General features: G+C 39.3%; 2 protein-coding genes across 2 annotated transcripts in view; one reads left to right on the top strand and one right to left on the bottom strand.

Moving 5' to 3' along the window:
* ptpn9a (protein tyrosine phosphatase non-receptor type 9a) overlaps positions 1–16631 on the bottom strand; it is a 411924-nt gene that overhangs the window by 151491 nt on the left and 243802 nt on the right. The window lies entirely within an intron of this gene.
* The window catches only part of arid5b (AT-rich interaction domain 5B), a 95983-nt gene that overhangs the window by 50360 nt on the left and 28992 nt on the right, over positions 1–16631 (top strand). Inside the window, exon 4 of the mRNA XM_010793955.1 lies at positions 2367–2597. Coding sequence (XP_010792257.1) covers positions 2367–2597 — 231 coding nt within the window. The remainder of the gene's footprint in view (positions 1–2366; positions 2598–16631) is intronic.

Here is a 16631-nt window from a genome sequence, read left to right as displayed (position 1 = left end):
GTCATTACATGTAACCATTTGCAAGCATCTTTTACTTTTCAACTGGAGACTTTCAGGTCTTAAACGAAACAACAAGACGATTTCTTGTTGTTTTTATATTTTCCAATATTTTAAGGACAAAATAATTTTTCGATACAACAGATAAAATAAGGAAAAATGTGTAATTGATTGTCAAATTAATCAAAATGGCAGACATCCAGTATATAATATAATGTGAACTATCTCTTCTTATATAATGTTACCCATCGTATCAGGTCATAATAGATATTATTAATAAAGTGTCTGGGGATTAAGATATATGCAGACAAAACAAATGAAATATATTTTAACATGGCGCTCCTGCAACGGAAAAAACACTGGGTCTCCTGTCATCTTTAAAAAGCATCTAGCTAGTTATAGTTAATTATATTTCTGTTACTGTGTGTGGGAGATCGTAATTAAACAGACCTGCACACCAACTGTCAGCTTCAGTCACCTGTAGCCTTCACGGCTACTCCTCTCTGTTATTTGTTTATAATTAACATCTATAGATGAACCTGTAGGAGGAAATTGAATAAAGAGGCTTCATTTTTAAATATGATGTCTGCTGGTTCAGTGTTTGTCTTAGCGGCAAGTATTTCAGAGCACTTCATTTATCTGTCTGCTAGGTTTTTGTAATGTAATTAACAGAGACTGTATTTAAATGTAGTCTCGATTTAACTGGGCACTCTCATGGAGATTAAGATCTCTTTTTCAAGCGAGACCGTATAATACAAAACGCGTATAATACACAAACAGAAATAACACAACTACACAAACAATCAATTCAAACAGTTACAGGAATCATAAAAAAACTTGAGATAATAAAATCTTCAAGGGAATGAAAGACTGTAGTTTGAGGGCAGGTTGCAGTTTATTGCATTTAAAAGGTGCATAGTACCTGAAATCATCTGCCAATATTAGTGCGTACATGAGGAATATCTGAGGTTAATTAAAATGAAAGAAAGGAATAGTTTACCACCGTCGGCTCAAAATGTTTTCATGACCTGCAACACATAAACATCATGCTAACACGCTTAACTATGTTGGTTAATATGGTAAACACTATATCTGCTAAACACAAACATGTTGTGAGTGTGTTAGCTGACTGCTGTACTACAATAGTCTTGTTCTTACATGTTGTCATAATGAAATATCTGTTCGGCATATCTTCCTTTTTCTGGTGTCAGCTCAGTGTGCACTTCCTGTTCAGGTTTTTTTTTTCATGGTAGTTGCGATATACATCAGTCCAATTAACATGCTCTCAGTGGAATATTTATTGCATACCACCTCAAAAAAACATCACACCCAAAGCGGTTTGTAACGTCTGGATAAGATAAGAGGTTTCACAACTACCTGAGTTTAAAAAACAAGAGCTTTGTTCCCTAATATATCATCATTCTAGACGCCATGGATCATAAATGAACTGTCATTTTAAACATCTAAGCACCTTGAGTTGTTCTTGACATTCCTCCTGTCACTCAAACGCGATGATTTCCATGCATTTCAAACATGCAGCCCAACAACAGTAACTATGCGTACAGGTGACATCAAGTGTCATTTCATAATAAAAGGTGTGAAACTTTGATGAACACTATTTAAATTTGCACAAGTGGAGCAAAGTTACTGATTGTGGTGCATTTCCTGAAACTTGATCAATGAGGTGTGAAATCAGGAAGCAGGAGAGATGAGTTTCACTGTTTTTTTAATTTATGGTTTATGCTCTTTGAGGAACTGTGACCCAAGTCTTTCATTACACTACTCCACTCGCTGTGTACAGTATATGACATTAAACCTGTAAATCTGAAAATCTTAAAATAGGGTTTTGCCAGCATTTGTTACTCAGCCTTTTAACACAGATGTATTCCTTCCCAAGACATTTGAAACTGTATGAAAATAAAATATATACTTTGGCATCTCTCAGCTGCACTAAAAAGGTTCTGTTTGTTATATTTCTTCATCAGTTGAGATTTATATCTTACTCAGCAAAAGTGACAGTACAATAAACGTCTCGAATCTCAAACTTTACAGGCAACCTTACAATTTCAGGCCAATAGTAAGAAATAAAAGGACCGTATTCACAGCACACTGGCAGTATATGTGCCAGAATATCATAGTAGCCAGGGGATGATCTATGAGAGGGAATAAAGTAATAAAACCTGAAGAGAAGTATAGTAGAGTGAATATGTCATGTAAAATGAAGTGCTGCCATTCTCCACAAATCTTACATGAGGACTTGAAAAACATTTCCCTGCTCAGATTTCCCTTTTCATTGTTGAATTTAACTATTTATTTTAATCTCTGTTGACCTCCTAACTCTGTCTCTCTGTATTTTCTGTGTTTTTCAGGCCAGGAGGAGGATGGGCGGAAGGTTTTGGTCCTCAGTTACCCCCAGTATTGCCGGTTTCGCTCGGTGTTAGTACGTCTCAGAGAGCAGCCGTCCTCTCTGACCATCGACCACACGGTACTGGCGCTGGGCGGCATCGCGGCGCTGGGCGGCAGAACGAGCGTCCTGTACTGCCGGGACACCTTCGAGCACGCCGCCCTGCTGAAGTACGAGAGCATATGTGACGAGTTCGGTGAGTTTTGCTTACAGCTGGCGATTAGATACCTTATCATATCAGCTCATCTGCAATACCAACAGCCATTACAGTGGCAGTTTATGGCGTCTCAAGTGTTGCACATTGAGCCCGTGAAACATCTAACTACTCCTGTCCTGAGATCACATGCACTCATTCTCCCTGCACCGTTCATCTCACACTTTCAATTATGTCATTTTGGTTACAATGACCACTTGTTGAAGTCTGCTTTTAGTGGGAAATGGACACTGTTTGCTCTTTCTGGGCCAAGCTATTTGAAAACAAGAACTGCACTTGAAACCATTTAAAATTCTAATTTTAATCATGGATGGCAATTGAGATGAAGACAACCGAAGGTCAGAAGAAAAGAGCTACTCCAACATTTGGGTTCCAAAACCAGATACAGATGCTGTCCGTTCACAACAAGATGTATCTGTGAAACCACAGAAAGAGCATGTTTACCCTTTACTGCAGACAGTGCTTTTCTATTCAGGTAAAACAGCTCAAAGCAGCTACTAGCATAAAACACCCACATCTCCAACAACCAGTGTGAAGTCAAGTTGCTTTATGGGTAATGTAGGATGCAGCTTTTGACAAGGAAGATTGTGTTACATAAGAAAAAAGACAATCTGTGGTTACATATCACTTGTTAGACGCTTGTATCCAAAGCGACTTACATACTCAATACTGTGGGCAATCCCCACAGGAGCAATTTGGGGTGAAGTGCCTTGCCCAGGGACACAATGACATGCTGACCGCAGTGGGGTTTGAACTTGTGACCCCCTGATCCCAACACCTACGCACAACCCACTGCGCCACACACCTCCACACTAACTTTAAACTTGCAATTGTGAGCCCATTGCTGCTGTCAAATGAGGTGTTTCACTAGAGTAATACAATAATATGTTATGTACTTCATAAAGGAATACCAAATCCTTTAGTTAAAGACAAATATTTAAAAAATGCAAAATTTGGAGATGCATTGTTTTCACTGCTAAACAAACCAAAACCGTTTTGAACACCTCTCACTTGGCTCGGATGAAATGACTATAACATAAACAAAATAGTGATAAACAGATTTCAGGATTTCTATATTTGTATTTTAGTCCTTGCCGTGGGTGTAGATGTTACATTTTCCGTAGCAGTTATTTGGATTTGTGTAGATATCATCAGTTTTTGTTCATGTCAGTCATCACTTTTATTTTGTCATTTTCGTTCAATTCAATACAAGACAATTCATCATCATTGGCTTTCAATATGTTTTCCATTCAGTCTCAGAGGGGTCTTTCTGTTTATGAACACAAGTGACCGCCATTCAAACACACTACACTAACCAGTCACACCTCAGAAAAGCATTCTGTGGCTGTAGTGAGGAATTTGAAGTGCTGGAACATGTCTATTTGCCATTCACCGTGCTTTCCCCGCCGCTTACGAATCCACACATTTTATTAACCCCGAGCTGGGCTTAAACAAAAGCAGTAATATGATTCATCTCCCTTTTATATTTCCTCTGCTCTCTAGCACAGCGCAGCTCAGCGGGCTCTTGTGCAGCATCAATTTGACATTCACAGTAACGGCTCCTCTGGTCAAAAGCCATTGTTTTTCTTTTCCTGTAAATTTGCCAGTAGGTAATTGCATTTTAAGAGAGCAGCAGAGGTGAGACCAGAAGGGAAAACGGTTTTAGGCTCTGGAAAATAAGTTATGAATAGTAACGCTAACATCCTGTGGCTGCTATTGCTCATTCACTTGGCTGAATAATGCCATTCCTCTGTGAGCCACATTTAAGCTAAAGGTTTATTCTCAGAGCCTAAGGGACTTCTATGTCTCCTTTTTGACTAAGGCAGCTACATTTCTAATGTTATTCACATGACCGTTTACTACGTTTTTGAGCAAGCCTGTATTCCTTCTTGAATTGCTGCTAGGTGATTTGTTTTAAAACAGCCGAGCTAAGTAATTTTCATCACTCTGCCAAAGTGAATTAAGGCCTCAAGGGCGTCTACGTTATAGGCAACAACACACACATAAACGTTCTCACATATGTGCTCAGAAACATACACAACTGCTGAGCAAAGTCCTCCTGCCATTACCAGGAAGCATATGAGAAAGCAGCCATAAAAAACATATTAAATCCTCCTTTATTAGGATGAATACCAGCACTGTGGACGCATAAGAAGGAATACTGTGCAGCTGTGAAATATTAAAAAGTGAAAAATTGATCTGGGGAACAGTTTCAGGACTTTCTTCTACGCTTCTTTGGATGCTAATTCTGACCTTTTGGATTCAGCCAAATCTGCTGTGGCAGCTCTAATAGCCTTCCGTCTTGTATCGGCTAATTCATGAAAGTGTGTCAGGCTACCTCAGGGGGTGGAGAAGGCTCGGGGAGGAGAAGAAAAATGCCTGTTGGTACAGTATTGTGTGAAATGTAGCAATCAGATTAAAACCTGCCAGTGAAATCCAGTCTATTTTTGATATTCTGGTTATGGTTTCATCCCAGAACTACAGGTACACCATAATCATGTAGATTGATTATATAATCAGCAGCATATTTCTATTTAAACATTGCAGTGTGTACTGATTTATCTGTAATTTTGGAGGTGAGTAATGAAACCTCAGCTGCTCGTGTGTACACAATGACTTTGATATCTTCAATATTTGCTCTCCCGTCACAGCATGATTTAAGGTCGTTGCTGGTTTGACAATGACAGTTTTCGGAGACTGTGTTTTATCTAACTCCATCTATATTCATGTCTTTTTTTTTTACGTCACCGCCAGCCTGAGCTCCACCGCGGTTGCGTCAGTTAGCAGATCTTAAGTCCTGTGATCCATATTCATGTTCAGCATCGCCTGTCACCCCTGCAGCTGCTGTCCTCACGGGGAATGACACAGATTTTGTTTATAATTATCACGCATTCCCTGCCAGCGTGGATTGATTATACCCAAGCTACTTTGTGTCCACAATTTCATTTCTTGCCAGGAGGAATATAATATTACACATTGTAGAAAATAAATATAAGTTGGAGGACCTCACTAGCACACATAGAGTACTTATTGTGCGTGCACTGAAGCACTGAATGAAAAACAAGCTCTTATATAAACCTTAAAGGTTACAGGCCTTGCATACTGTGCTGTAGTATAATAATATTGGCACTGCTGAGGCTCCTCTGCTGTAAGAAACAGCTACAAATAGCTTGAGTGGGCCAGGCCTTTGCAGAGCTGAATGACAGCTGACGTGGTTCAAGGTTTTGTTATTAGCAGTCATGATTAGTGAGTATTACTCACTTTCATTTGCCATGGATACTGAGTGTGCTACAAAGCAATAACATAAACATTTGTAGGCTCCACTCAGAGGTGCAGCATATTATATATTTAAACAAGATGTACATCGCAGGATGTCTTGACAGCTACTCATTCGGGCGCCTGTTAAGGAAAACATTATGAGCGACATATTTCCCATTTTCCCTTATTCTGAAGTTATTCCCCTAAACTGCTGACCTTCCTCCCCCCTCCCCTCCCCTCCCCCACTCCTTCAGAAACCCAACACTCCTTATGTGCACATTGCCTAAATCAACAGCATTTTGAAAGTTAGTGAGGCAATCATGTTTGAGGCAAAGCATTTGAGAGGGGCTGCCTGCCCCCCCCCCCCCCCTCCTCCCCCCCCCCCCCCCCCCCCCCCCCTCTTCCCTTTCTCCCATTTCTCCTTTTCATTTGCCCTATATTCCCCAGGTCTCTCTACTTGGCTCAGAAAATATATATTTCATGCCCCGCTCTGTGTTTTGTTTGAAATATCTCTCACTCAGTGCCGATTTGATTTTTATTAAAAAATAAACATTTTCAGTGCAATCCTTTTCTCTGTAATCCTCCAGGGCGAGAGGAGTACAACAACAATGCAATACCTCGATATATTAACATTGTCCAGATGCACTGATCATAAACAGAAAAGTACTATTTTTGTAATGTGGTGCATGTGTGTGCGAGTTTAGCCCATCTGTGGTTGCTTTGCGTGTATTTATGAGGGAGTTTCTGCCTGTCTGAGTAAGTTGCATCTGTGTTTGACAGAAAAAAAACATTTCCTGTTCGCTAACTCGATCTCTTTGTGAAACTGATACTGAAATTCTTCACTGCAGTCGGAGAGATGAGGAAAAGGAAAAATCTGAAAACCAGTAAACATGCAAAAATGTGAAACCTGTACTTTAGGATAACATCTTTTAAAAACATTCATTCCTGCTTCCCTGATTGGGTTGGGTCGCCAGAGGAACGTACAGCATGATGTCATTGTTTCCACAACTTGAACCACTTTCTCGCTCGCTCTGTAAACATGGGATCAGATTAGATGTAATATGCATTCGCCAATATCGTCCCATGACAGTCTGTTAATGTAATAGGCAGACTGCTTGCTAAGCTCATGTTTTCCCATCTCCTCTGCTGATTTGTGTTAACCACCAGCCCATGAATTTTTCATCGTCCATATGTCGATGGTATACAGAGGCCATAGAGGAGACATTTAGAGGAGAAAAGTGCACATATGTCGCCGTATAGTCACATGTCAGAATCAGGACATGGACTCAAGCCTACGCAAACACTACATAGTCATATCCTTACTTATCTGTAAAAGGATGTTTATACAAGGAGTGAACGATGCATATTATATGAATGATATAGGGTTATGCACAGCATTAATTAACGTGCCATGCAATGTGACTAGGCTTAAAATACGATGAGCAGGATGTGTTTTATTTATTGCTTTATTATTTATGGTATGCACAGGCAGAATTGATGCCGCAGCGCTATGCTAACTAAAAGCACTCACTTCCATTGGCACCAGCAGCATTAGCAGGACTCTTGGGCTGAATAAGGCACAATCTTGCTGATTATCCCTATTATGTCATCAGCAGCAACACACGAGCTCTACACATATCGCCTTGCATTGCTGCTTATCTATTTTTAGCAAACAGCGCAGAGATAAATAAGCATCTGGCAGGAAGCTTTTCAGAAGTCTGTACGTGTTATTTACAGAGCAAAGGTTTCACAGAGAGCAGAGCTGGTCAATGATTATTGACTACTAGAGGAAGTAAGCACACACATGTTTACTCCTTCACTTATAGCAACAAGTCTTCCTATTTTTGTCTCACCCACTTTACCAGTCTCAGTTTTATTTCCTAACTAAAACCAATTCAAATGGTCCACGGTCAGACTCCAGATGAGAGCAGTCAGGTGTTGATGCACTTATGAAAGTGGCTTTTAATTATATGTAACTGAGCGCTAACAGCTATAAGCTCAGGAGCAGCAGTGAGTGATTTGCTATTTGACTTTGCCCTGGGTTTTGCCTCTCAGGCTACATGTTCTGTATCCTCTGATATGCAGATATATGCCTCAGAGGCAGTCACTACTGTAGGCTGAGAATATGTCGCATCCTCCTCAGCATGTTTCAAAACAAACAATATTCTTTAGACATTTTATAAAAATCTATATTCTTCTTAAAAGACACTTTGATTGATCATTCAGAAATCAAATATTAGATACGGCAGGAAAGGACAAAGCTTTTTTTATGTAATTCCCCACAGTATCATATGATTTCAAGGAGGGACAATGTATGAAGCATTTCTGTGTTTTCCTTTTAATAAGATTAGATAATTTCGAAAGCAGGATTTATATAATCATGTTAAGTACAGGAAATAGCATTTACACATTTCATTTTCCTTTGAAACCAAACTGAAGACATTGAATACTTTTTTATTTGAGCAATTTCATATCTTTCAGGATGATATTTTCTCTACAGTGTGAAAATCTGTTTGCAGTCACATCTAATCTCTTTATATCGGTGATCCATCACAGTGGAAATTTAGTCACCTTTTCATTATCACACCATCATCACATGTTATTGCAGAGCTGAGTGTTTTGAATTCTCTTGCTGCATTTGCAGAAACCATTTCTAATGAAAGCCACCATCAAATTCACAGTAACCTTAGTCAATGTGTGGTTTTTCCTTCAGGGTAGTCAAAACATTAACGATAAAAGAATGTGTTTTCAAACATTGGATGACGTTGTGTCCTTGAACGCACCACCAAATAGTTTTTAGACTTGCTACTGCTTGCAACTATCACAAGATGTTAACATCAATGACCTTGTCTCAAATGTTCTCTCTGAGTGATCATTTAAAGTACTTTTTTTTAAAGTGTATTTCGGCACGTTTATTTTCACAACAAAGTACAATATATGAAATTAATCAAAAGAGTGTATTGTGTAAGAGTGATTTGGTAGGAAACATAGCTCCCTAAAAGTCACAAAGTGATCACCGACTACGGCTTGAAATGACTTGACAGGTCATTATCAGGCAAGGAGATAAAAATATCGACCAACGTGGGAACATTTTTTGTTTTCAAAGCAGTTTTGTAATTTAAAACTCTGCTAAACCGCGGCGGCATGTTATTAATTACTTTACACTCGAACTGACCACGCCGGCCTGACCTCATTCATAATGGCTCGGATGATTATTCCATTAATACACTTGTCAAACGTGGAAGAGCCACTGTTGGCGAGCATGTTTTAAATCAAGCAAGATTATGATTTACATGATAAAGAGACATGGTGGAGCTGGAGAGCACGGCACATTGAGAGTCATATTTTCACAAAAGGCCAGATGTGAGTTGTGCTACACCTCCTGAATGTCCGTAATAAAAATGACGGAGCAGCATGTTGCAACCTGGATTCTGACTCATCAGTGTAACTGTAGACGCTGTTTACAAAGTCTCTGCCTGTGAGGCCTGTGTAGGAGCAGCTCAAGCGTTTCTGGGTTAAGTGTCGAGCAGCTTTCACATGTCTGCAGGTACAGACTTGTTGCTGCTTGTTATTCCCTAAAGGAGCTTGTGTAATTTGAGTGACGTCAAAAATCATTGTAACCCCGCTTTTACATGACTGCAGCAAAGTGAGGATTAAGTGATTGTGGTGGATGTTTTTCAGGTTTTCTTCTTTCAATATGACTCAGACTTTTTTTTTGGTGGGGGGAAAAAACGCCTACAGGTTCACTACTGGCAACTGCTTTAAACATTTATCATAAAAAGTGCTATTTCTCGGAATACGCAACTACTGAAAAGCCAAGGAAAGCTTGTTTTGTTCACGTTATTTCTAGATTATCGGAATAAAATACAATTAAATTCACCCCATAAACAAAGAAGGATACAAGTATGCATTGGCCCATTTTGTTATGAGAATGACGATTATTTATAATCACCCTGGCTTAATGCTGTGTAGCTTCTCAAAAATGATAGTCCTTATGATTGGGCTCATTGGCGGACTCAATCCCATCTAGTGTAACTAGAGCGTGATCTATTAGAATACATATGTTTTATTGATGCATGGGCCCCGTGTTTATCCTGGCATTCATTTATTTATAGGTCGATGCTGTGATTTATTTTTTTTCCTCTAGTAATGAATAGGATAAGCCTTGAAGCTTATCCACTGCTCCCTTTCATCTCCCCCTCCCCTCTCTCTCTCCCCCCCAATAGTCCCTCCCTCTCCCTTTCTCTCTCGAAAAGCCAAATTGAAATACTGTATTTTTAAAGCTGCGGTCCTACTGAGTTGTTGCTGCAGTCTGTCAGTATCAATGATGTGGAAGTGTTTGAAGGTTATCCCGTTTTTTTTTTTCAGCAAATCCTCCACATTATGTAACTTTGCCTAGTTTTTACATTTGGAGTGTGTATTTGGGACAGTCCCTCTGTGTGCTCCTAACATTTCTTTGAAAAATTAGATGTCCTTTCCCCGGAACAATAGTCATTAAGAGCTACTTCCAAGACTTTGGGCACAAGCACGCACAAGCTAAAGTGACTTGTTTACTTGTCGGATATGTACAGCCTGTTTTGTGTTATAGTGCTTTTGTTTATTTTTTCTTGACTGCAAAGATTAGATTATCGGAGTAAATACACACAGAGAAAGATATTGTTCATTGTTGGATTTTAATCTAGTTAGTTTGTGGTTTGAGCTAAATACTGGGTGATATTATGAAGTTCCTGGGGGTCAGAGGTCATTGCATTCCTCAGTGTGAGTGTCAGTCAGTGGATCTGGGTTAAGCTTAAACCCAGCCATGTCTCGAATGTTATGTGTGTTAATAAGTACTTAACAGGCAAGGGTACCATCATGAGGCGATCACATGAGGCCAACAGAGTGAACAAAAAGCAGTAGAAAAGTATTTCCTCCCCATAATTACAGCTTATTCTGACTATGAATTAAGTTTTGTAAAAATCATCTTGTAAAACATGTGACACTGTGACTTCGTTCCATAATTTTCTATTTACTCTGCAAATGGAAAGCTTGAGTCGACAGCCTTTTTTTTTATGAGTTTGCGCAGTGGTAAAGTACACACATTCACACCCCTACCGAAACACACACCCCAATGAATCTGATGAGAATGATTTCATAATCCGTCGCAATAATAAACTTCTTTGAACAGTTTAATTGGCTCTTCCTGGAACGGCACGGCTTCGCTTCATTTGATCTGATGAAAGAGTAATGTTGCTTCTCCCCAGGGGGAGCATGCACAACGGCGCACAAATAATGAATTAAGAACACAACCCTTTTTTTCCTCCAAATTACTGCCATAATAAAGCAGCAAAATTCATACAGCACTTACACCATTTCCTCTCTAAATTGCTTTCATGTTTACTTGCTTATATATTTAATTTCCAGAGCGCGTTTTAAGTGAAAATAATCCTGATTCCTGGAAGGGAAATGGATTGAGGTCACACGGAAAATGTATTGTCATCTGAAGGCAACATTGTCGTTAGAAACATTTTGAAACGTTCCAGATACATTCCTCATGTGTGCATCTGTAAAGAGTCACACTTAATGCGCACTGTTCTCAAAATAGTATCACTCCTTTGAATAGCAAGGAGTGAAATTTGATTTGAAAGCATCTGGCGTATGTAAAAGTAGTTCATGCAAAAGAGGAATATGTAAAATTAAAACTGACAAAGCCTCTGTAGTTTGGGAGGAATATTAACAGGGACAGTCTAAATGGAGAGTCTGTGTACGACAGCAACAGTATGGTCTCAGAAATGCCAAATACATTATGTATGTACACAAACACACGTTTATCTTAATATTATTATGGTGAGAATGTTCCATTTACATACCATCTGCTAATTGTAACCCCTAACATGCCTGATCCAGAAGGCAAGGAAATGGGTGTAAAACCAAAAACCATAAACCACAACCAAAATTATTCTCAACTTTATCCCTGAAAAATCTCTCCCTAGTTTGGTTTGGCAGTAAACCCGTAAAGTACACACACATGTACACACACACTTGCAAACACACATATTCAATTTAACTGTGCTCTAAGTTGAAGAAACTAAAATAAACCATTTACACGATATAATAAATGAGTGATTAAAATATGGGAGAGTATTTTTAATTTCCTGGTAAACACACACTTGCTGAGATGTGGGCTTGTCTCCATGGCAACGCTAGTCAGAGCGTGCCCATCCTAGCGTTTTGACAGTTTCTCCTGATGATGATTGATAATTACTACCTGACTTGTTGTCCCCGTCTCAACAAACATATGGCGGGAGCTGCCCTCCGCCATATATCTGCCAAAACGTTCCCTTTTCTGATAATAGCTTTTTAATGTTTAACGTTTTGTTGTGCATGCATAGCAATCACCCCCCCGCCCGCCATACCACACACTTTCCCCTCAACCCACACCTTTGTAATTACATTTACTGCCGCTCACATAGTTGTTAGAGAGAAGGAACGAGAAATAGATAGCAGGAGAGTGGGAGAAATAAAGAAAATAAGAAAGAGGCGGAGGAAGGAGGGGAATAGAATTGATTTCACTTTGAATTGATGTGTCCCTCCCGGTGCCGCTGGATTTATACTTGACACATTGTCAGGATTAACACAAAGAAGCAGCGTTCTTTTTTTACAGCATTGTCACATATTATAATATAAACAGCAGATAATAGCGGCAGTGTGGTGGGCTGTAGTTTAAAACGCCAAGCGAGACTCTTTATTCCATTTCCATGCATGCAGTATTTTATTATGCAGCGTGTTTGCATGCATAAAGCTCATATTTAGATGCAATTGGAAGCAATCCTCCTATTTTCACAGAGGCCATAGAGGAGGACATCAATCTATAAACATGATTTATCTACTGCGCAGTATCTACCCAGGCATTAGCATAGACGCTGTATTGTGGATCTTATTAGCAGACTGAAACCTCAGACTTAAACTTAAGACATGACCGGCATTTTAATCCTCAAGCAAACTCAAATGAAAGATGGAAGTGCATTAGTATTCCTCCTAACGTTTGACTGCGCCTGTGTATAGGTACAGTACATTAAATCATAATATAAGAAGTTAATTGGACAAAGAAAAGATAGTGTCTCGTGTTTTTAGAATATGAAAACAGCCAGTACATGTTTGTGCTTCCAGTCCTCTATAATGATGCATTTTACATTCATTTTTTAATATTCATTTTCCCTCTTACGGTTTATTGACCGCAATGACCCCTGTTTCCAGGAACAGGAACACAGCACTGTCTTTCATTATGCCTCGTCTTCCGCCAGCTGAATCTAATGAACTTATTAGTACCTGATTTGACATGCATGTAGTTCCAGATGCGCGGGACAAACAGCTTACCTACATCCCATTGGCTCATTTAATGTGTGGCTGGCGCACCTGCAGATGCAGAAAGCGTGGCGCATGGTGGAAAGCGAAGTCATTTCTTATACTGCGAGACTGAGGTCTGCCACAGGCTACACTACAGACAGGCTCTGTGAAGGAGATAATGATGCATGCTCACACACAGCTGTCAGTCACACGGCTAAAGGAAATGGGCTTTGAGGAAAATAAAAACAGACTGTCGCTGATATAATGCACTGTTTGTGTAGGTAATGATGGGTCTGGGAAACAGAGTGGAAGAGGATGTCAGAGGAGAGGAGATCTGGGGGAAATCTCCTCGAGCCAGAAGATCTAACATGTCTTTAAGAGCCGATACAATTACATCCATACTGAACACATTTGTTTTTATTAGACAGTTTGATCCAAGGATCGTATTTGCTTACTAGTGGTTTCTAACCATGGGGATAGTGTGTGTTTAATTAGTTTAAAGGTATCTGTTTCCATCCCAAGACAATAGAGGTCTATGATATTTTGTGTATAATCCACAGATGATCAATGATATTTGTTCAACTGTGCTCATTGTTTTCATATTAACAATATATCAGAAGACTATGTCAAATGGAGTAGTGACAAATTCACAGAGATGATTATTAATACCCAGCAAAAGCTCCCGTGGCATTTTACCGTCATTCAATGTGTTTTTACTACACACAACTTTACTGTTTTCTTTTACTCTAACCATTGTTATTAACCTAGTTTCAAGAAGCAGCTGTTTTCCTCTTCCTGTTCACCTGCTCAGCGGCAAACAGCTGACACACTTTATAGCAGGAAGGAGGCTAACGTGTTGTAGCATTAAGCAACTTCAGAGACAGATATTTCCCTGAGCATGTAATGGAGATGTCGCTCCGTATCTATGCAAAAACAAAAGGTTATGCATTGGTCTTATATTTGAAGCTTATTTAATTTTAAAAAAATACTGCTGTTTTTAAATGTAATTTTAAAACGTGAGGCATCACTACGCAAGGCAAGTTTATCGATAGAGCACATTTCAATATACAGTCTATGATTTCAACACAAGGCAATTCAAAAAGTACATTTAAAACAGACACTAAACCCAAGAGAATACAAATAAAACAACCTTAAAAAGAATAATACAAAATACAATAATAAAAGTTACAGTGCATAAGTGACATAAGAATCTATTGAGGTAGAAAAATATCAGATATTTCACAACCTGAGCAAATTAAGTCGACGAGATATGTAAAGCCAACAAATATCATTATAATATGTGCTAAGTGGATGAAGGTATGCGGAGGAGCTGCCCCTCGGGGGGGCAGTTCTTAGAGCTCTTTAGAAACAAGCCGGACTAATCCTTTCCCTGCACTCAGGCGCATAGCCTTGTTTACAGTGTTTGTATGTGTTAGTAGTTGGGAAAATACTTCCTTACACATGTGTTCTCTCCAAAAATACACTGACTCTGAAAACCGGTGAAATATTTAAATTGTCGTTCTCAGTGTTCGGTGGTGTTTACCGCTTTCCCCCCCGTTTGTCTGTCTCTGTGATTCTGTTACCGCTCTCTTCCCTCGCTCGTCTCTCTGTTATATTGCAAGGTGAGGCTGTGTTTGTGTAATAACAGTAACCAGTATCTATTGTCATGCCTAAGAACCAGCCAAATGCATTCCTCATTAAATTCAGAATAGCTCTCAGCCACAGCGGTGCAAACATATCCTCTTGTGTTGCCTTCACGGGCGGAAAAACATAAAATAACACATATATCTCAGTGTTATTGAGTTTAAACCCCCTGAGGTTGAACTAATATGTAACACTGTACTCGTCTGTGAAATGTTATGCAGTTTATTAATGATGATCTGCCTCTGTATAATCATGAGGAATTAATTAGCACTTCATCTATCAACCTACGGAGGTTTTGATGATTAATAAAAACAGTGTACTCTGTCCACCCACTCGCTCTGTCTCACTGTGGGAGCATTGTGTAATTTCTGATGATTGCAGTTACTTGAAGTATTACCGTTCATTTGATTGTTTTTTGTGTGCTGTCAGGGTGTCTCAGATGACTGTGCTCGGAAACGTGCCTCGAGCACAGGAACAGAGGAATAACTGTCAGACGTGACAAAGTGAGAATTATGAGCCCGTCAGAAATGTTTGATATTAGTGCATTAAAAATGAAGGTGGACACAGTCAGCACTAATATGATAGAGAGGAGGAAGTGCTTAATGCTCTCTGCTAGTCTCTGGTTGTTTCTTTTCAGATTCATCAAATCCTGCCTTTGTTTACATCCATGTTGACTAGCTTCTAGTCTTCTTCTTCCTTGCCTTTGTTGAGACATTGATCCATTTCCTGGCACGTTACTGCCACCTGTAGTCCCCTGTGTGCATCCTCGTGTTTATGCATGATAAAACCACATGAGGAAAGACTCGTGAAATTACAGCTCAACAGCACTGATAGAGGTCAAAATCTCCCCTGGGAGCTGTTTACCTGGAGAATAGAAAATAACAATAATGATGTGTCCTGGCGTCTTGCTTAAATCTAACAAAAATGATTATAAATGTGAGCTACATTTGTGATATTAATATGGAAAGACCTGAACATGTCTTTGCACTTGCCACAGTTGCAGAGTTGTGGAGATTTAGGAAATAAGGAAAGCTTTCTGAGTTTGGAATAAAGTAGGTATTTTTGCTTGTAAAAATCTCTTATTAATGTAAAATCTAAGGTTATTTTTAAAGGGTTTGATGCTTGACCCATTTTTAAATGTTTTACCAGATTCCTGTTTCCTGAATCTCTGGAAATAAGGCAACGAGTGCAATGCTGTTATTGTCAGAAGTATTGAGAAAATAATAAAATATCCCTTAAAGGTGGGGTAGGTAAGTTTTGAGAAACCGGCTCGAGATACACTTTTTGTTATATTTCATGGAATGCTCTTAACATCCCGATAGCAATGAATCTCTTAAAGAGCATCTTGCAGGTTGTTATTTTTTCTACATTTATGCTTAAACTTGTTTGAAATTTACAATAAAAAAAGTGAATGCAGGATTTGATATGTTTTACGAGACATAAGGGCAGGAATTCAGAGGGAAAGGAGCAATTTTGAGCTCTGCTCTTAAAAACGGCTTTTTTTTAAGGTCATGCGTCATATTACATCACAAAGGGTAAACGCTCTCTGACCGCGGGTATAGTAGAGTTGAGCGGTTGTGTTTTATTGAGCTGGTATTTTTCGGTAGTTTTACATTGTATTTCACCATTTGTAATCATGGTGCAGTATTGTGTTTGTGCAGGTTGCACAAATACCAGCCTGTCAGGACATCGAGTCCACAGTAAAAAGGACCGGAGCTAGCGTTCGTTCCTGCACAGCACATACTCTCCACAGCTTTATCAGGAAACCGTATTACTTCTCTCTCCCCC

Source organism: Notothenia coriiceps, unplaced genomic scaffold (genome assembly GCF_000735185.1).
Source record: "Notothenia coriiceps isolate Sejong01 unplaced genomic scaffold, NC01 NC01_scaffold00037244, whole genome shotgun sequence".
Taxonomy (NCBI): domain Eukaryota; kingdom Metazoa; phylum Chordata; class Actinopteri; order Perciformes; family Nototheniidae; genus Notothenia; species Notothenia coriiceps.
The sequence above is the reverse complement of the archived record's forward strand: the minus strand, read 5'-3'. Positions and strand labels throughout refer to the sequence as shown.